This window comes from Sorex araneus, chromosome 1, assembly GCF_027595985.1.
Source record: "Sorex araneus isolate mSorAra2 chromosome 1, mSorAra2.pri, whole genome shotgun sequence".
In the NCBI taxonomy this organism is placed as follows: domain Eukaryota; kingdom Metazoa; phylum Chordata; class Mammalia; order Eulipotyphla; family Soricidae; genus Sorex; species Sorex araneus.
The window spans coordinates 153,585,583-153,608,137 of NC_073302.1; the positions used below are offsets into that span (position 1 = coordinate 153,585,583).

General features: G+C 41.4%; 1 protein-coding gene across 2 annotated transcripts in view; it reads left to right on the forward strand.

Annotated features, from left to right (window-relative positions):
- The window catches only part of SV2C (synaptic vesicle glycoprotein 2C), a 209,679-nt gene that overhangs the window by 157,435 nt on the left and 29,689 nt on the right, over nt 1–22,555 (forward strand). For both annotated transcript variants that reach the window (XM_055123860.1, XM_055123853.1), the window contains exons 5-6: nt 16,759–16,892; nt 17,881–17,970. In XM_055123860.1, the coding sequence (XP_054979835.1) occupies nt 16,759–16,892; nt 17,881–17,970 (224 nt within the window). The remainder of the gene's footprint in view (nt 1–16,758; nt 16,893–17,880; nt 17,971–22,555) is intronic.

Sequence of the window (22,555 nt, forward strand, 5' to 3'; positions counted from 1 at the left end):
TGATGTAAAGGGTTGTGGAAATGCCTTCAAAAATAACAATGATGACAACTTGGGAGATGTATTTAAAGGGAGTGAATACTTATAAAGGGGTACATTGAACAGGTAAGTTGTGTTTTATGATTGTGCTATACAACTAAAAGTTTTTTAAGGCCTACTATTTTTTTTAAAAAAAAAGCTAGGTTATTTTGGGGCTGGAGCAATAGCACAGCGGGTAGGGCATTTGTCTTGCATGCAGCCAACCTGGGTTCGATTCCCAGCATCCCATATGGTCCCCTGAGCACTGCCAGGAGTAATTCCTGAGTGCATGAGCCAGGAGTAACCCCTGTGTAACGCCGGGTGTGACCCACAAAGCAAAAACAAAACAAAACAAAAGTTAGGTTATTTTCCATTTTGTACCTCCAATGGTATTTCAAATATTTGTCCTGTTCTATAATCCTTCTTCCTCTCTCCACTTATTCTCCTCCCAGTTGTGACTAACCATTGTCTTAACATGACATGCTAGTCACCAGGATGTTAGGAAGTCGGTGGCAAGTTTATGTCTTTTTTTCTTTTCTTTTCTTTGTTGCAAATTTATGTCTTGATTTCACCAAGGGTATGTGTTCCCTTTCCAGGAATTCCCTTTCTATGTTAGCACTTGGACTATGATACACACACACACACACACACAAAAAAAAAAAAAAAAAAAAAAAAAAAAAAAAAACCTAGCACAAGGAATAGAGAGGGCTGGAGAGAGAGTACAGGGAGTAAGGTGATTGCATTACATGCGGCCAACTCCTGGCAGTGTATTTGGTCCCCTAAGCACTGTCAGGAGTGATTCTGAGCACAGAGTCAGGAATAGTCTCTGAACACTGCTGTGTGTGGCCTCAAACTACTCCCCCCAAAAAGATGTGTAGTAAGCTCATACGGATCTGATGTGACTATAATTGTACAGGTGCTACAGTGGGTATAATTAATAATACAGTATCATATATTTTAAATTGTCTAAGCAAGTAGGTATTAAATTTTTTCACCACTCCTAAAAAATTAATGAGAGGGACAGACATAGAATGACTGTACTCATTTGTGGAATATAAAATATCATAATATGAAACTAACACCCAAGGACAGTAGAGACAAGAGCCAGGAAGATTGCTCCATGGTTGGTAGCCTGCCTCATGAGCTGGGGGAGAAGGCAGCTGGAATGGATAAGGGATCACTAAATCAGTGATGGTTGGAGGGATCGCTTGGGATGGGAGATGTGTGCTGACAGTAGATAAAGGCCAAACATGATGGCCTCTCAACATTCGTATTGCAAACCATAATGCCCAAAAGTAGAGAGAAAGAGGGAAATTGTCTGCTGTAGAGGCAGGGGGAGGGATGAAATGGGGTGGGGAAGGGATACTGGAAACATTTGCACTGTAGCACTATTGTCCTGTTATTCATTGATTTGCTCGAGTGGGCACCAGTAATGTCTCCATTGTGAGACTTGTTGTTACTGTTTTTGGCATATTGAATATGCCACAGGTAGCTTGCCAGGCTCTGTTGTGCAGGATATTCTTGGTAGCTTGCCAGGCTCTCAGAGAGGGACAGAGGAATCAAACCCGGGTCTGCCACATGCAAGGAAAAGGTCCTACTAACTTCCTTTTTTTGGGGTCACATCCGGTGATGCACAGGGTTCACTCCTGGCTCTGCACTCAGGAATTACCCCTGGCTGTGCTCAGGGGACTATATGGGATGTTGGAATCGAACCCAGGCCGGCTGCATGCAAGGCAAATCCCTACCTGCTGTGCTATCACTCCAACCCCAACGTCCTACCAACTGTGCTATCACTCCAGTCCACTGGATTTTTGGTGGTGGAAAATGTACACTTGTGGAGAGATGAGTGTTTAATCATTGTATGACTGAAACTCAAACATGAAAGCTTTGCAACTGTATCTCATGGTGTTTCAATAAAAAAAATAAAATAATTAATGAGGTCATATGTGATTAAATTAACTTAATTGTGATAATCACCTCAGAAACTACATACATATCTAATCATTGTATCCCTTAAATATGTACAATTTTCATTTCCCAATTTTTTTGTGGGGTGGACCATAAGCTGTGCAATGAAGGTCCAGAGTATTTAAATATACATATCAGGAATGCTCTTGGCACAAGGAAATTAAGCTAGAAATCAGTTCCCCCACTACTGGAGAAAAATCTCCATATTTGAGAAAATTAGGAAATATACTAGATATATTTTCAAACATTAATTTTAAAGAGGCAAACCAATTTGAAAAAGAATCTAGGTGGGATCCTTATGGTTTAATCAAAATTTAGCAGTTGTTGAGTGGCTGCTCTCCACCAAGTTTTGTACTAGCTATTGAAAAGCAAGGCCTGGCCACTGCCCTGGGGGAAAGGATCTGCAGGATTTGCAGATCTCTATATTATGCTTTTCTCTCTCAGGGACAGTGATTAATACTATGGGAATTTTCAAGATACCAAGATAACTCAGTAGGAAAAGTGAAGGCCCTTTGATGTGTCTAGAAGACTTTACAGAGACTATGTCTCTCTACTTGATTTACAGAAGACTGAGTTTTAGTTTCCCAAATTGCTATGAGTGGGCTTGGGACAGGAGATATGGTAAGGGTGGGAACCAGGACTTGGAGATCCTTGTGGTCACACTGAATGTCTGGACTGTGTCTTGAAGGGCCAGTGAAGAGCCACTGAAAGCTGATGAATGAGCTGATAGGATGCTCACTCCAGGAGGTGCTCTCATAGATGTGTGGAAAAAGAACCTAAAATGCAGATCAGAAGCTGGGAAATCTCTTAAAGAGAGGTCGTGGTAGAGATTATTTAGCAGTAGGAGACTGGCGTTCAGAAGAGGAAAGTACTGGATCCAGGCTCCTGAGGTCCCCGCGGGAACCAGGAGCTGCCCCTCCATGGCGGGACTCAAGAGCACCAAGTTCCAGGAGTGCTGGGAGCAGCCGTGCGTGCCATGCACACGTCAGTCTTTCAGCAGTGGGCTCAAATCAGCCCTATTAGGTCACCCAGGAATAGACACAAAGACCTGAAATGAAGCTGGGGTGGAGAGAAAGGAAAAGGCTAGTGAGAACTAGAGAAACAGGATTGTACTTCACAGCTGTTGGTGGGCATAGGGGAGAGGGGGCAAATCTGGTCTGAATGGCTATGACGAAGGCTGCATGCTTTCTCTTGGAGCAGGACCCTTCAGGATGCTCTGAGGACCATATGCATCAGGAACTGGAAGCCCTGAAGATTTTCCTGTCTTGGGGGGTCATTGGTTGGCCAGGAGCCCTAGCTGGCTGTGGACCTCATTGAGTGGAGTTGTCCAGCCTCATGTTTCCATCCACTGTACTGGGGGGGAGGGTGTGAGGACCCCTTACCTGAAACACAGCCCCCCCCCAAATCAGAGTTCCCTGGTCATTGTAATTGTATGTATCTCCCAGTCTTTAGAGTGGGATTTCTTTCCCTAAATGACGAAACTTCAAAGGGTCATCTGGGGTCAGAATCAGGAGCTAAACAGCTATTTGCCTTGTCAAATGTTAATGATTGGCTCGGGATCAGAGGCTACTAGTCAAGAAATAGAGCTTGGAATAATAGCAGATGGAGAGATTAACAGTGAGCAGAGATGTGTGGGTGTGACCTTTTGACAGTAGCAGAGAGTGTTCAGGCTGCCCACAGCTGCCATAACCCTAGAAACAGCGCAGCCTCTTCTCCATCCCTCCTCCGGGAAGCCTGTTACCTAAGAATGGGTTTTCTTAGCATTTTATGTCAGGTCATTAGAAAAAAAAATCAGCTGAGAATAAGTAGTTTTTATGAACAAGATCTTGCTGAGGCCACATGTGAACAACAAAAAGAAGATGACCAGAAATAGAATCAGAACCATGAAATTGTGTAGAGAACTGATTAGAAAAAAATAAAGTTATTTTAAGTCCATCTGCTTTGAAATCAGATGGATTCAAGTTGCTAAAATATAGAATAAGCATTTGCTACAAGTCGTCTAGCTGTGTTGAGGCACTTGTGTCAAAACTAAGTACATTGGAACATGTGCACTGGTGAAGGGATGGGTGTTTGATCATTGTATGACTGAGACTTGATTCTGAAAGCCCTGTAACTGTTATCATGGTGATTCAATAAAGAGAGAGAGAGAGAGAGAGAGGGAGGGAGAGAGAGAGAGAGAGAGAGAGAGAGAGAGAGAGAGAGAAGAAGTGCAGCTTACAAGAGTATTCTGTATGTTTAAATTTTTAGAGTGTTTCATTTCTGGGATCTGTACTGGAAAGGGCTTTTCTTTTCTTTTCTTTTTTTAATTTTTTAAAACTTTTTTATTGAATCACTGTGAGATAGACCCTTTCAAAGATTTTCATGATTGGATTTCAGCCATACAATATTCCAACACCCGTCCCTCTACCATTGTACGTTTCCCAGAACCAATGTCCCCAGGGTTCCTCCCTCTCCCCCATCTCCCATCCCCTACCTGCCTCTACAGCAGGCACTTTCTCTCTGTCTCTCTGTTTCTGTCTCTGTCTCTTGGGCATTGCAGTTTGCAACATTGATACTGAAAGGTTATCAAGAATATCCCTTTACTTCACCCAGAATGGTAAATATGTGCTGAAAATAGACTGAGGACCAAACATGATGGCCTCATACTATCTGTATTGCAAATAATAACACCCTAAATTAAAGAGAGAGTAAGAAAGAATGTACCTGCCACACAGGCAGGGGGTAGGAATGGATGGGGGGGTGGGAGGGTCACCGGGAACAATAGTGGTGGAAAATGTGCACTGGTGAGGAGATGAGTGCTCGAGCACTGTATGACTGAAACATAATCATGAAAGTTTGTAACTGCATCTCACGGTGATCCAATAAAATTTATTTTTTAAAAAAGAACGTCCCTTTACCTACTTTTAACATGCAGTTCTTGTCTAGCATGATCATTCCCAGCTATTATTGTCATACTGGTCTCTTCTCTATCTTACCTACCCTCAGCCCCACACATACTGGTGGTTATATCCAACCATTGACCATCCCTAACCCCATTTTCCATGGGCATGGATATTAATCTTCTACTACATATAATTCTTTATTATTATATGGACTGGGGCAATAGCACTGGGGTAGGGATGTGGCCGACCTGGGTTCAATTCCTCCATCCCTCTCAGAGAGCCCGGCAAGCTACTGAGTATATCCCCGCCCACACAGCAGACCCTGGCAAGCTCCCCATGGCATATTCGATATGCCAAAAACAGTACAACAAGTCGCACAATGAAGACGTTAATGGTGCCTGCTCAAGCAAATCGATGAAAAACAGGACTACAGTGCTACAGTACAGTACCATATATAATTCTTTATATACCACAAATGAATATAGTTATTCTACATCTGTCCCTCTCCTTCTGGCTCATTTCACTCAGCATGATATTTCCATGTCGTCCATTTATAGGCAAATTTTATGACTTCATTTTTTCTAACAGCTGTATAATATTCCATTGTGTTGATGTGCCATAGTTTCTTTATCCATTCGTCTGTTCTTGGGCACTCAAGTTGTTTCCAGATTCTGGCTATGGTGAATAGTGCTACAATCAATATAGGGTGCAGATGGTGTTTCTGCTGTGGGTTTTTCTGTTTTGGGATCCCCAGAGTATATTCCCAGAAGTGGTATTTTTGGGTCAAGTAGGAGCTCAATTTCTAGTTTTTTGAAGAACGTCCATATTGTTTTCCAAAAAGAATGGACCAGTCGATATTCCCACCAACAAAGAAGGAGAGTCCCTTTCTCCCCACATCCATGCCAACACAGCCCCGAGAGAGCTTTTCTTATGGCTTCGCCTGATTCAGGCACAAAATCCTAGAATCAAAGTGAATATTAGCCTTGAGATGGATTATTTTAGATCCTATACTCCTACTCTCTACCAAATGTAAAGATTTCCAATGTTTTTGGTTGTTTTTCTGAACATTCCATTGTATTTTATTATGTTTTTAGCATACAGAATCATTTAATGAAAATGAACAATCATGTAACAGAGCTGTTAGGGTCAAAAATATCAGGCGGAAAAAAAAGCAAGCAAAAACATCCTAAAGGAGTTTGGAATGTCTGTGGAAAGCCAGTGTGAGAAAGATGTGGTATTGGAGTCAGATTCCAATCGTCCTCATACATTATTATCAGAGATGTGTGTTTTATGGAGAGCGCCCCTACCATAGTGAAATTAGTTCCTATTGCATTAGCCTCCCTACAGGACAGCTATAAACTGCACAAAGTACAAACAAATCGCAAACCAAAAACTATGCGAAAGTCACTGGACTGCAGAGATAAACTCGGGCAGATGAGGGGAGGATTTCAAGACTCAGAGGAAAAGTGGTACAGGTGGGATTTCCCAGATAGTTTCAGGCTGAGGGCACTCAGCACACGGAATGACTGAAATTCCAGCTGAAAACTTGACATCTTAGACGAGAGAGAGCTCCACGGGATGGAGCGCATTCTTTGAATGCAGGAGGCCTGGACTTGATCCCCAGCACTGCATGGTCCCACAGCACTGCCAGGAGCAACCCCCAAGCAGAGAGCCAGGATTTGCCTTCCTCAAACTGCTGCCTGTGGCCGAAGACCTAGAGAAGAAAGGAAGGAAAAGAGTGAAAGAAGAGCAGGAGAGAAGGAGGAAAAGAATTTTCCTCCCCTTGGAAGATTAGAGTTTGAGTCAATTAGAGCAATGAAAAATCTAAAGTATTTCAGTAAATCTAGGAAGCAAGGCTGGTATGAAGGCTACACCCAATTTTGTCAATAAACTCTGCCTAAATATTTTACTGACCCCTAAATTACACACACAGATCACAGTGACAGGCACCAACAAAATTAAAAGGACTGAGCAAAAATTTGAGCAAGAGACAGACTTCGCACTTTGAATTCAACTGGGTTAAAACATAAAAGCAAACAAAAAGCAACACTTGTCAAAGAAATAAAATAGAATCCAATGACTCGGAAAGAATATATAAAAATATCTGGGATATGACCCAAAATTACTCAACTAAAGAAGAATTAGTATATTTCCCATTCTCAAAAGAAAAGAAAAATCAATATAGATCAACCCTGATTTGAGCCAAATGTCGAACTGAGCAAAATAATACCAAACATCTAGCTACATTCAATAATGGGATAGAAAATATGCTTATAAATCAGTATACATGAAATCTCAGCTGAGAATAAAAAGAGAACCAAATATAAATTTTAGAAATGATCAGAGAAAGAGATACTTCAACAGATGGAGCTGTCTTGCTTTGCATACAGGAGGTCTGGATTCGATCCCAGTGACCTCTGAGCATAGAATTGGAAGTATCCTCTCGCACTGGGTGTGGCCCAAGAATTTTTTAAATTTAGAACTAAAAACTTATAATATCTGGAATTTAAATTTCTGAACTTAACAGAGTGGAAATAACAAAAAACGAATCCATAAACTTAAAAATGAAATGTTTATACTTTCTTCTTCTCTCCACATTTTATGATTTTTGGTATCTTACTACTACCAGGGGGATTCCTAATCTTTTTTATAGAAGTCCTTCCAACATTTTTTGGAGGACCAAGTTAGAATTTCTCTAATTGTAGTTCCTCTGAAAAACTACTCGTTTTTCCCTTTCAAGTAAGAATAAGGCCTAGAAAACCTTTGTTGGAGAGGTGTTTTTCATCCCAATTTTGTTTTTCTTTTTCTTTATATATATTTTTTATGTAATATAAGAGTACTGCTATTTATTCATCCATTGATTAAGCTGATTGAATTGCCATCCTAAACTTTTATTCCCTTCTGGTCGGTAGCATTTCTGTGGTGAAATCTGCTTACTGTCTCATGGGGAACCCCTTATATGTGACTCTACTTTTCTCCTGTTGCTTCAGGATTCTCTTCATCTTTAATTTTTTTCCATTTTTATTAGAATTGTGTTCTTGGGCATGCATCTGTTTGTGTGTGTTTTCTTTGGAACTCTTTGAGCTTCTTGCATCTGCTTGGGAAGGTTCTGGGCTTGGGAAGGTTCTCAGTTCTTCCAGTAAGAAGTCTGCCCCTTTTATTGATATGTTATATTATGTTGATTGACTTATGAATGTTAAACCATCCTTGCATCCCTGGGATGAATTCTTGGTCATGGTATATGATCTTTTTTGATGAATTGTTGAATTATATTTGCTAATATTTTATTGAGGATGTTTACGTCTGTGTTATGCAGGGATATCAGTCTATAGTTTACTTTTTTTGTGACATCTCTGTCTACTTTGGGTATCAGGTGATAGTTGCCTCATAGAAGCTGTTTGGGAATGTTTTTGTTTTTTCAGTTTCCTGGAAAAGCTTAAAGAGGATTGACAGTAGATCCTCTTTAAAGGTTTGAAATAATTCACTAGTGAATACATCTGGGTCTGGGCTTTTGTTTGGGGAAAGATTTTGATTACCATTTCAAGTTCCTCGATGGTAATAGGTCTGTTCAGGTATTTCAGATTTTCTTGGTTCAGCCTTGGGAGGTTATAGGAGTCCAGAAATTTATCTATTTCTTCAAAGTTCTCTTGTTTCATGCTGTAAAGATTTTTAAAGTAATCTATGATAATCTTTTGAATTTCTGTGGTTTCTGTTGTGATGTTCCTCCCCCATTTCATTTCTGATTTGGTTTTTTAGGGTTCTCTCTCTCTCTCTCTCTCTCTCTCTCTTTCTTTTTGAGTGTTGCTAGTGACTTATCAATCTTTTATTTATTTATTTTTTGGGTCAGACCCAGCAATGCACAGGGGTTAGTTACTCCTAGCTTTGCACTCAGGAATTACTCCTGGCGGTGCTCAGGGGACCATATGGGATGCTGGGAATCTAACCCAGGTCAGCCACATGCAAGGCAAACGCCCTACCCGCTGTAGTATCACTCCAGCCCAAATCTTATTTACTTTTTCCAAAGAGCCAGCTTTTGGCTTCCTTGATCTTTTGGGTTGGTTTTTGGGATTTCATCTCATTAATTTCTGCTTAGAGTTTTATTATTTCTTTTCTCCTGCTTGGTTTGGGCTCCTTCTGTTGGTCATTTTCTAAGATCTTAAGCTGTGAAGTCAAGTTGTTTATGGGGGCCCTTTCTTCCTTTCTGAAGAACACTTGCAGAGCTATAAACTTACCTCTAGCACTGCTTTTCTTGTGTCCACAGGTTCTGGGGTTCTGATAGCTTGTGTCCTTCTTCTTGTTTGTTTCTAGGAATCTTTTGGTTTCTTCTTTAATTTCCTGTCTAACCCTCTGGTTGTTCAGTCGTGAGCTGTTTTGTTTCCAGGTGTTTGATTTGGTTCTTCTGCTGCTGTGTGTGATTAACTTTTATTTTAAGCGCAACTTTTTTTCTAAATGAAAATATAGTTGATCCATTTTCTGTCTTCTTGATTTTATAGAGGTATGTCTTGTGGCCCAGCATCTGATCTATCTTGGAGAATTTCAGTCCCCGCTGGTGACGGAGCAGAGAGAGCTGTCAGGGAGCAGTCTGGATGGCAGTGGAGCACAGTGGTCAGTGGACCCCCTGGGCTAGCCAGCTGGGCTTTGGCTGCTGCAGAGTATTTTCTGTCCGTTGGATGTGGAGTGCTTGCAAGCAGTCAGATGTGGACTGGCAGGGCTGGGTCTTTGAGTTTAGAAACTCCTTCCCCATTGCAGTGTGTTGGTCCAGTGTGGCATTTCTTCTTTGTTGACTATTGTTGGTCCTCTGTTTCCGTTCCATGTCAGTGCTGTCCTTCTGTCCCCTGGCAGTTGAAGCTTTATTCTTTGGGAGTTTAGATCAGTTTCTCTGTATGTTAATTCACAGTCTGGTGTTGATTTGCTGTGACACTAGATAAAGAAAACATGAGATTTTCCTTGCAGCCCTCTAAGTCCTATCCTCAACCCCATTATTTTTATTTTGCTTGCAGAAATGAAGCACAGTTGACTTGTTATTCAGTTGGGGATACCCACTGACATAAGTTTATAGATTAATATGAATCTACAGACATGGGCATTTTGTTTCAAATGAATAAGTTTTTTCTTTTTCTTTTTTGGACACCGGACTCAGTGGTGCTCAGGGATCATTCTAGAAGGCACTCAGGGGACCATATGTGGTGCTGGGATTGAACTAGGTTCAGCCTCATGTAAGGAAAGTGCCTTAACCCCTGTTCTATCTTCCAATTCCCAGATGAATATATATACGTGAATAAAATAGAAAGAAAGTTAATATATACCTGTGTGTGCTATAAGATAGCTGATGTGAACCTATGCCACTTAAAAGAAAATGAGCTTCATTTACTTACACTTATGGATCAAGTTTTTTTTGTATATAGTCTAAACTTGAGTGTCCTATATTTTAGGCTGCTATAAAAATCTTTGATAAAATTTGAATTGGAATGAAGCCAGGGAGATCATTGAAGGATTGATGTGCATGTTTTGCATGCAGGAGTCCTGGCTTCTATCCCCAGCACTTATGATCCCCTGCACATCCTTGGGTGTGGCCCCCAAAACAAGTGTAGTTAGCCTACTGGAGCGATAGCACAGTGGTAGGGTGTTCGCCTTTCAAGCGACCGACCCATGTTTGATTCCTCCGCCCCTCTCGGAGAGCCCGGCAAGCTACCGAGAGTATTGCGCCCACACAGCAGAGCCTGGCAAGCTACCCATGGCATATTGGATGTGCCAAAAACAGTAACAAATAAGTCTCACAATGAGAGACATTACTGGTGCCCGCTCGAACAAATCGATGAGCAATGGGATGACAGTGACAGTGATTATAGATTTAATATTACATCAATATGACATTTTTCTACCAAATATGCATTAATATTACAATTTCTTTCTACCAAAGCAAATCCAAAAAAAACTTTGTTTAAAGCATATACATGCATTTCATACCATCTGATTTTCTTAAGCCCTTGGACTCACTATTTCCCTCAACAGAATTTAATAAACACCATACTTAAATGAATCTTAACCTGCTGACTCTAGAAACCCTTTCTGGAAAGGTTGTCTCATTTGCTTTTTCACATTTGGAACACCACAGAAGATACTGCAGAAAGAATAACAAGGAAAAGTTAAATCCATTCTTAAATTCCAGAAGTAACTTAAGAAATTTGCTTCTGGGAACACATGAATTGATCACAGGTCAGATCCAACAAGGAAAGGTCTAAAATCCCTTCACTATAGACCCTTGCTGTGTGCATCCCACGTGTAGGAGCAAAGCTCAGAAAGTGAAGCTGGCAGAAAAGGTCAGCTCATTGCTTGGGCCTGCTCCTAGAGACAGATGACCTTCGTGCAATTAGGATTTAACCCTTAAACTCTCTCCTGGAGTGTTTATTCACATTGACTTCACCTTGGTTCCTAAAGGTGTGATTGCAAGATCTAAGCAGTCTCTGCTACTTTAGGTTTTGCTTTTAGGGTTAGGTATTGTGTGTTATTGCTATGTTTAAAGTTAAAAATAGAAATTACGTATAGGGCAGCTATATGGTTTAGGCGAATCATTAGGTTTAGGGCTAGTCTAGGGTCAGGGTGAGTATAAATTTAAGTTTAGGATTAGAATTTGCCATAGGGTTAGGTTAGCGATTGTGTAAAGGTTAGGATTGGGTTTTTCTGAGCTTCAAGTTAAAATGGAAGTTTAAGTAATCATTGATAATACTATGCTAATTGGTAGTATAGTTCTCCCTCTTACAAAACTTGGCAAGCTACCAAGAGTATCCTGCCTGCACAGTAGAGCCTGGCAAGGTACCCGTGGCATATTCGATATGCCAAAAACTGTAACAAGTCTCACAATGGAGACATTACTGGTTCGAGCTTGAGCAAACCGATGAACGACGGGACGACAGTTAATTATAGGGCAATTGTTAAATTTAGGCTAATTTATAGGTTTCAGCCAGGTTACGGTTAGGGTTAGGATTAGGACTAGGGTTAGGGCTAGGATTAGGTTTTTGTAGGGGTTAGGTTTTTGTGAGATTTGGCTGTTTATAACATGAAAATAAAAAAATAAGGATTGACCAATTGTTAAATTTAGGCCATTTGGTAGATTTAGGTATGTATGATCCAGGGTCGAAGTTGGTATAGGTTGGGTTTAGTATTAAGATCAGTGCTAGGATTAGGTTTTGGACTTCTATAGGTCCAGATGTTAGATTTGGCTACATTCAGAGTTAAAAATGCAAGTTAAATATAGGGTGAATGTTTATTTTAGCTAAATTTTAGGTTTAGAATTTGAGTTAGAGTTAGATTTAGGATTAAGTATTGTGTAAGGTTAGGTTTTAGGCATTTTTTATAATTATAAATTAGAGTTAAATATAGGGCAATTGTTAAATTTCAGCTAGTTGTTAGGTTTAGCCCTAGACTAGTTTCAGAGTTAGTACTGGGTCAGAGTCAGTATTAGGTTTAGAGCTAGGATTAGGATTAGGGTTCTTAGAGAAGTTAGATGTTGGATTTTACTTTGTTTAAAGTTAAAAAAATGCTAAATGCAAGTATATGATAATTTTTTAATTTCAACTAATTGGTAGGTTCAGGCCTACGCTACGGAAAGGATTTGTATAGTCATAATGCATTTTTATCTCCAGGCTTGTAAGTGGCCTTGCTTATCATTGCAAGACACATGCACCCTTATTAGTGCCACATTAATGGCACCGCACAGTATCTGCTTTCACTGACACTCCAATTCAGGTCCTTCCTTGCATGGAATTTACATTCTGTATAGATAAATTCTTCAATATGACATTTTAATGGTATTTCTGACAAAGTCCAGAAATCAATTAGAACCGTCGCCCACAAAGAAATCTACTCTTTTTTTAAGACAAAAAAAAAAAAAACATTTTACTAAGTGAGGATCAGTGTCCTAAAGCAACCACCCATTTTTCCAGCTGCCTGTGGAGGTAATTCACAGGCCGGCCCTTCAGTCCAAGTTGACTTTCTCTACCTCCTGAAGCTTGTGGTCTAAGTTGCAGCTCATTTACAAATTCAAATTGGAAGTGTAGCTTAGGAACTAGTCCTGAACACATGGCTGATCACAGTTGGATGATCGCTGTTTCATTGGTGATCATTGGTGATCACTGTTTTACCCCTTCATTTTTTAGTTCCTTTATAATCCGGAGCATGGTATTGTGATTTTCCCAACATCTGCAGGGGTATTTCTCAAGACTTTTAGGTTACTTGTCATGGACTTGGCCCACAGGGAGGGCATCCACCATCTGTCTTAGAAGTACACATGCACATCCATAAGCACATGCACACACTTGTAGGCACACACACAGAGTAAGAGGGGAAATTAATATTGAACCTCTATTCTGGAACCCCCTCCTTGGGCTCTCCCTCTCTCTAGGTCAGTACATTTTTCCCTTTGTCTTTGGTTTTGGTTTTGGTTCTTTTATTAAGTCACTGTGAGATACAGAAGTACAAAGCTGTTCATGATTGGGTTTCAGTCATACAATATTCCAATACCCTTCCTTCCACCAGTGTGCACTTCCCACCACCAATGACCCCAGTTTCCTTCCTGCCACCCCCACTACTCCTGCTTACCTCCTTCTCTCTCTCTCTGTCTCTCTCTCTCTTTCTTTCTCCCCTCCCTTACTTTCCCCCCTCTTTCCTTTTGGCATTATGGTTTGCAATACAGATAATGAGAGGTTATCATGTTTTTTCCTTTACCTACTTTCAGCACACAGTTCTTATCCCGAGTAATCATTTCCAACTGTCTTCATCATAATGGTCCTCTCCATTCCAACTGCCTTCTCCCCTAGCACTTGAGGTAGGCTTCCAACCATGGACTAATCCTTTCCTTCTTGCCTGTGTTTCTACTGTCCTTCAGTCAGGTCAGTAAATTTTAAGAAAAGAGTTGGGGATTCAGCCTGGCATAGTCACCCCTGGCTGGTCTCATCTACATCTAGTACTTACTTGTTGTAACTCTAACTTTGCTATTAAAATATGCCCTCTTTGCTTATGAACCCAATTGAGAAAAGAAAGTTGCCCCGCTCTCTTGAGAGAACTCTTCAGACAGAAATGCCTCCACCTTCTGTCCGCACTTACCATATTTTCTTCATCAGACCCTGTTTTAGTTGAGTGCTACTATTTATAACATCTACTAACAATTCTATCTCTTCTATGCGTGTGTAGCAGATTTGCCATATCCACCCAATGGGATTCTCCTTAGCATGTAACGGTGTATATGACTACATTATACTACGTTTGAAAAGCCAGTTTGAGGGCCAGAGTGACAGTACAGGAGGTAAAGCTCTTGCCTTTTATGTGGCTGACCCAGGTTTGAATCCCAGGTACCTATGTATGGTCCCCTGAGCACTTCCAAAGGTCCTTTCTGACCACGTGGTGCTGAGAATTAAACTCAGGTCTCCTATATGCAAGGCCTGTGTTCTGTCCCATTGAGTTCTAATCCCAGACATCCCTTCTTAATTTTGATGTAGTTAATTTAGCAGTCCTTATAACTTTCTTAGGACTGGATTGATAGCACAGCAGGTAGGGCGTTTGCCTTGCACATGGCTGACTGGGTTGGATTCCTCCATCCCTCTCAGAGAGCCCAGCAAGCTACCGAGGGTATCCCACCGGCACAACAGAGCCTGGCAAGCTACCCATGGCGTATTCAATATGCCAAAAAACAGTAACAACAAGTCTCACAATGGAGACATTACTGGTGCCCGCTCGAGAAATCGATGAACAGGACGACAGTGCTGAAGTGCTATAACTTTCTTATATTAATGTCCCAGGGAATGTTTAGCCATTGGAGATTGATGTGGCATGTTATGGATGCTTGCTTATAGCACTGTCATCAGACTCAGTGTAGGAGAGAGAGCACATACATGAGGTCTTTGAGGTATAAGATTCTGTCCTGGATCTGAGTAGAGAAGATTCTCGCATGCAGTTCAGGAATTTAATGACTCCTCCGGTGTCTCTCCGGTAAGCTTCTGTGTGAACAGCAATTATTCCACTCTTCTGCATGCACTGTAAGACCTACAAGTGGTATAGAGACTTGTTAACTTTTGTTCACAGTCTTATAAACACATTACTAAAAGAATTTTAATGGACTGACAAGGGCCAGACCATACTATAGTGGGTAGGACACTTGCCTCATATGTGGTCAACTCAGGTTTGATCCCCAGCACCATATAGTCCCTAAGTCCTGCCAGGAGTGATCCCTAAACTCAGAGCCAGGAGTGATTCCCTGAGCAGAACTAGGTGTTACTGCCCCTCCCCAACTCCCCCTCCCCAGCCCCCCCACCTCCGCACCCAGCTTAAAAAAAAAGTCTCATGTAATTTGTTCATGCCTCTTTAAATATCCTTTTTTTTTTCAGTTAGATCTGAGGGGCCTCATTATTTCTCATTTAAAATATTATTGAGGAGACAGAGGAATAGTATAACAGGTAGGACACTTGCCTTGCAAGCTGCCAACCTGGGTTTGATCTTGGCAACCCATATAGTTCCTGAGTGCAGCAGAGCCAGTAACCCTCAGCATCACCAGTATGGTCCAAATGCTAAAAAATAAAACAAAACTAAAATCATGTTGAGTTTTGCTTGCAGTAATCTTATGTTTATGAACTGGCTTTCTTTCCACTCTTAAAGGGCTGTCTATTGGCAAATGCAATTTGCTTTTCTCTTTGTTATAATAAAAATACCATTTGGAAACCTAAAATTCTCTTGATCTACTGCAGTGTTTCCCAAAGTGGGCAATACTACACCCTGGAGCCACTGAAATGACCCAGAGGGTAGGATGGCAGTCGCCTCAGGTGAAATTGAGGGGTTCACTTTCTGTTTGTTCGCTTTTAAAAGGAGGCTTTCCAGAGGGCTGCTGAGTGATCGCTTTTCTGAAAAGGGTTGCTCAGTTAAATAACTTTGAAACCTCTGCTTTATTGTGGGGTGTATATTTGGAGTCATTTCATGGATGCCAAATCTTAATCGTGGTAAAGTTCAGGGTGCTGGCAGTAAAGTGATGACACCCTCAGACGGGACCATTAAAAAAATAGTTAATTCCTGAGTGCAGAGCCAGGAGTAACCCCTGTGCATCGCTGAGTGTGACCCCCAAAAAAAAAGAAAAAAAAGAAAATAGTTACAGGTGCTGGACGGATAGTACTGGGGATAACGCACTTGCCTTGGATGAGTCCACCTCTGGTTCGATCCCTGCCACCGCCAGGAGTGATGCTTGAGCATGAGCCAGAAGTAAGCTATGAACACAGTTAGGTATGGCCCTAGGTCCCCACACTCCGAAGCTGAATGGCCATGCACCACGGTGTCCATAGTGGGATGTCTCATGAGGGAAGGGGAGAGGCGCACAAGTGGTGTCTCTAGGAGAAGATTCTGGGGGATGTCGACACCCCATCACCCAAAGAAAGAGAAACAATTATCCTAGACCTTGTTTCCTTCCTCCATTCCCGAGATTGTGTTCCCTTTCTGGAAGCTCAGAAGTCAGGTGAGGGGGTACAGTAGAGTGGGGAAGGGAGCAGAGCAAGACAGGAAAGCAAACACAAGTCACCAGGTGTTCACCCATCTCTTGGATGAAAATTGTCATAACTCCATTCATCTTGGCCTTTGGAATTTGTTTCTTTGTACCTGTGCGTCGGTCCTGGCCCACTTTGCTTTAAGCCCCTTCTCCGTTACTTTCCACCACCCTCACCCTGATGTGCTTCCAACCTCCTTAGTCACTGCCCTGGGGCCTGACATGGGCAGTTCTGTGTGATGAATGCCCATTCTCCTGGGGCTGGGAGGAGTTGGTCCATCAGTTCACAGTGGAAATGCCCACGTGACCAGAGCCCTGCCTTTCTAGCAGGCAGCCCAGGATGATCTCACTCACTCTTCCCTTCTCCTTTTTCAGGGTGGAGCTTCAGCATGGGCTCAGCCTACCAGTTCCACAGTTGGCGTGTGTTCGTGATCGTCTGCGCTCTCCCCTGTGTCTCCTCCGTGGTGGCCCTCACGTTCATGCCTGAAAGCCCACGCTTCTTATTGGAGGTGATGTCTGCAACTACAGATACTCATGGGCATACATAGATTGGAAGGGGGTACTTGTTAATTCTAGGAAAGTCTCTTTGCCTCTCAAAGGGATAAATGTTGCCTTCCTTCTATGAAACTAGATAAGGTTTGGTTTCATGGAGGTAGGCTTTACACAAGCATTGTGATGGCCAGAGAGATCATACAGGGATAAAATGTTTATCCTGTGATGCAGATGACTCTCGTTTTATCCTCGGCACTCCGGAGAGTTCTTTGAGCACCATCAGGAGTAAGCCCTGAGCACAGTACCAGGAGTGTCAAGAGTAAACCAGTGGGTGTGTCCACATAGCCCAAGAAAATAAAAAGGGAAATAACTGAGTATTGGGGTAAAATCCCAAGTAATAATGGTGGGTTTGGTGTTGAAATGTTGAATTTAATCAAAGTAGAGAAAGAGTAATGTGGAAATCATCTGCCACACAGGTAGGGGGAGGGTGTGGAATGAGGGGATACTGGGGTTTTTGGTGGTAGAAAATGTGCACTGGTGAAAGATCAGGTGTTTTCATCATTGTATGACTGAGACTTAAACCGAAAACTTTGTAACTGCTCTCACGGTGTTTCAATAAAAATAAATAAATAATAAATAAATAAATAAATAAATAAATAAATAAACAATTTTTATAAAGGGAAATAAATAAAATGAAACAAGCAACCTCACAGTCAAAAAATACTCATGTTCTTCCTTAAGTAACTTGTTGTTCAAGGAAAAGAGAGTATGGCCTCTCAATTTGTGAATGAAATTTTACTGTCCAAAGGTACTATTTCTAGTAACACAAACACCTATTGAACTGCTGGTATGCTCAGTATGTTCAAGGAGGCCATATATGCCAACAGGAGGTACTAATAGCATTTTGCACAATTGTACTTTAATTGATCAGACAGTACAAGATGGTAACTGGGAGATACAAATATTTTACCTCCTAGCACTTCTCTGTCTTCTCATGTTTGTTAGGTTGGAAAACATGATGAGGCTTGGATGATTCTGAAATTAATTCATGATACAAACATGAGAGCACGGGGTCAGCCTGAGAAGGTCTTCACAGTAAGTACTGATCCTTGACCCTTAGCAAAATCCTCTAGGCCAGGAACCTGAACCCTATTTCTAAAATCTCCATATCATTTTTGGAAAGTCTAATTTAATGAAAACTAGATGCATGGAATGGTTTAGTAGGAACAGTGTTTCAGTTGTTGGTTTTGTTAGTTTTTTTGGGTTTTTTGTATTTGATGTTTGTTTTATTGATGGATTGGTTGGTTTACTTATTCATGGAGGGATGGAGGGATCAAGTTTTGTTAGTTTTTATTTTAATCTTTTATCATATGCAGTCACATACAACACTAGAGTACTTATTCAATTGGGACCTTTCAGGTAGTCACAAGGGAGACATATATAAGTTTCTCATAAATAATACATAATAATATCAAATATAAATCATATAATATTTATATACTTAACATTTATATAACAGTATAAATAATATCAAATATAGTTCACAAAATATGTGAAATTAATCCCTGATGAGAGTCCTTTGTATCTTATTTATGGACTGGAGCGATAGCACAGCAGGTAGGGAGTTTGCCTTGCACACAGCCAACCTGGGATCGATTCCTCCATCCCTCTTGGAGAGCTCTGCAAGCTACCAAGAATATTCCACCTGCACGGCAGAGCCTGGCAAGCTACCCATGGCGTATTTGATATGCCAAAAACAGTAACAACAAGTCTCACAATGGAGACAATACTGATGCCCACTCAAGCAAATCGATGAACAGTGGGACGACAGTGCTACAGTGCTACAGTATAAAGATAGAGTTCAGTCTGGCCTCTACTCAAATCCTCACAATTCTTAATTATTTTAATAAAAATTATTCTTTGGGAAAAAATATTTCTGCAGGGGCCGGGAGTAGTCCCAGGATAAGATGCTTGTCTATTGCATGCATTTGACCCAGGGTCAGTCCCCAGCACGACGGGAAAGCCCTGCTGGGTGTCGCCTCAAACACCCATGAGCAGTGCCTGAGAGGCTCTGGTGATCCCCTGGTATAACAAGGCCCAACCAGCACCAGTCTTAGGTCCTGGCTCTATACTACTGGCCCAGTCTGGCAACGCTCTCGAGTGACCCCTGGGCCTTCCTAACATCTCTTGGAATCCCTTCCCTGCCAACCCCCCACCCGCCATTCCAGATACTTAAGCATGTAATGGAAAGGAAGAGCAATGATGGATGTTCTTCGATGTGAATCTAGGTGAAACCTTTGAGTAGATTCTTCTTCAGTATTAAGGATCAGGCTGAGGATCTGAGACATAATCTGGATACTCAAACCATTCTCAGCCAGGTGCTCGTAAACCTCTTACCAAAGACCTTCTAAGACAGTCTCTGTGGGGCCTTGCTGCCCTGTTACCTGTTTTTCTACTGGAATGACACTTGGTTTAAGTTTCCAAGTCTACCCATGATGAGCCATGATGAGATTATTCTTTAAAGATTAGATGGGTCTAAGGTTGGCACACTCCAAAAGAATGGGTAATCTTGGGGCTGGAGTGATAACATGGCGGGTAGAGTGTTTGCCTTGCATGCAGCCGACCAGGGTTCAATTCCCAGCATCCCATATGGTCCCCTGAGCACCACTAGGGGTAATTCCTGAGTGCAGAGACAGGAGTAACCCCTGAACATCGCCGGGTGTGACCCAAAAAGAAAAAAAAAGAAATGGGTAATCTATAAATCATTTTAACAGTGCCTTTGCATGTGTCATTTATACGTGGCTTTCAAGGACTGTCGTTTTGAAGTAAATGACAGTATAATTTACATGTGATTTTCAAGATCATTACATGATTCCATATGACAAATTGGTCTTTTTTCTTTTAGGTGTACAATACTGTGAATCTGCATTCATTTCTCCAATGTCTCTTTTTAAAACTTTCTTTCTATGCACCTATTTAAATATTGTTGTTTTTCAGAACATCTCTTTTTAACCTTTAATACTCTCATAGGGGAATTCATCTACTTCAAACTGCACTTCTGTTTCCTGATGAACCATCCCTAAACTCCAGATATGCTTTCAAGGAGGGCTTTTTTTTTTTTTGCTTTTTGTGTCACACCTGGCAATGCTGCACAGGGGTCACTCCTGGCTCTGCACTCAGAATCACCCTCAGCGGTGCTCAGGGGACTATATGGGATGCTGGGAATCAAACCCGGGTCGGCCGTGTGTAAGACAGACGCCCTATCCGCTGTGCTGTTGCTCCAGCCCCTCAACGAGGGCTTTGAGACCATCCTTCTACTTACTGTAGGACTTCAAATTCTGATTTTCTAAATCTGAACTCATCACCTTCAGAGTCTTCACACTTTGGGGACCAAACAATAGCTCATTTGAGAACTCAAAGAATTTGTCTTACAAGCAAATTCAACCCCTCATGCCACAGCATGCTCCTGGGCACTCAGGACAGTCCACTGCTTGAGATCCTGGCAAGAAAGTTCTGGAAGATGACTCAGTAATTTAATTTCCAAAGTGCTACTGTCAGCCCCACTAGTGGTCCAGTGATCCCCAGAAAGGAAAGAGAAAAAGGGGCCTTCAGGTTTCTGCCTTGTCCTAAATTCTGCCAGCAAGAGCCTCTCTGGAATTTTATTTTGTTTTTTCCTTTATCCTCCCTATATCCAATGATCACTATTCCTTTTATTCTCTGTCCTAAAAATTACTCATCCTCATCCATGACTTTCCAACCTTTACTGCCATTGATTTGGTCCAACCCTCATTATTCACTATGTTTCAGGAATACAAAATTCTTTGTGGTTGACCAAAACACACTTGGAGATCCAGCCAAGTACTTTTGCATGAATGCCAAATGACAGCATTCTTCATAAGCCTCAACTCAGATTCTTTCATCCAGACAGTCTTCTCTCTCACTCCCAGGTCAACTTTATTATGCTGTGCAATATGTCTCTCCCATCTGATACAGAATTTGATGTGGATTCTTTTCATTGTGTGTGGGATTATTGAGGCCGAGTTTGATGTTTGCAGCTGCAGGGTCTGGTGTCAGTCCTGTCACTTCTTTTTGATTTGTTTCTGGGCCACACCCAGCTGTTCTCAGGACTTGCTCTGGACTCTGCACTCAGGGCTCACCTCTGGTGGGGCTCAGGTAACCATATGCAGTGCTGGTGAGCGAACCTAGGACTGCAGCATGCAAGACAAGCACCCTACCCACTGTACTATCTCTCCAGCCCCAGTCCTATCACTCTTGGGTGCCAGTGAATAAACAGGCATAATGGGTGCAGTAGAGAAGAGTTCCTAAAATCATATATTGAGTGATAAAAACAAGCTTCTGATTAGAAATCTGGAGTATTACAAAATAACAGTATGGATTTTTTTAATCAGCTCTATTTAACGAGACCATCATTTTATTTTATTTGCTTTTGTGCATCTTTGGGTATTTATTCACATTTCAGATATCAAGTGCTTTACAAGAATCAGTGATACTGACACACATAACAAAGGAAATAAATAAACAGTGTTGGCATGGACATGGGAGAAAAGGATCCTCATCCATTGCTGGTGGGAACGTTATTGGTCCAGTCTTTAGAATAATCAGTAAGGACACTCCTCCAAAGACTTGGAATTGAACTTCCATTTGACCCAGCTCTTCCACTTCTTAGATTCTACCTCAAGGACCCCAAAACTCTATCAGAAAAGATATTTGCACTCCTATGTTCATTGTAGCATTATTCACAATAGCCCAAATCTAGAAACTACCCACGTGTCCAAAACCAGATGGGTGATGAAATGGTGATTCTTAGACACAATGCAAGACTACTTGACTATAAAAAAATGATGAAATCATATAATTTGATGCTACATGGATGGCTAGATTTGGAGAGTATCATACTGAGTGAAATTAGTCAGGGAGGGGATAGACACAGAATGATTTGTCTGATATGTGGGATATAAAGAAACAGGAGGGGAAAACATACCCAAAGGCAACAGACACTGAGAATTGGTTTTCAGTAGGAAATTTTACTATGGGGGTAGGGGATGAGGGAAACTAGGATGTGTATGTGTGGGAGGAGAGGGGGACACTCTGGGACAGTGGTGGAGGGAAACACACATTCTGGTCAAAAGTGTGGTGCTGGAATGTTTTAGGCACAAAATTCTAGCATTGAGCTATACCCAGTAGTGCTCGTGGACTAATTCTGGATTAGTGCTCAGGAGTGACCCCTAGTGGTTTTTGGGGGAACCATATGATGAGACCATCATTTTCATCAAATGTGTGGGTCTTCATTACATACCCAGGAAAAGGCTACTGTCTCCCATGTTATGATGTGAAAGATGTTAAAGGTCCCTATATCAACCGTCAAAAGACAGCTTGGTACCTGGGTTCTCAAATATAGTTGCTACTTTGGGTGTCATCAGGAAAATCTGTCGACATTATCCTTGATAAGAGTAATACATACACAGTCCTTGTCAAATTTTTTTTTTTAAAAAAAGGGAAAAAAAAAACCCTGATCTGATTAGTTAATTAACAGGATTAGATAAGACAGGTAAGACAGGCACAGAAAGAAATCATTAAACATTTTTCCCTCTTTCCAGTCCTCTTTCTTTTTGTTGTCAATAATACTTCTATTTCTTGGATCTTTACTTTGACCATAGAA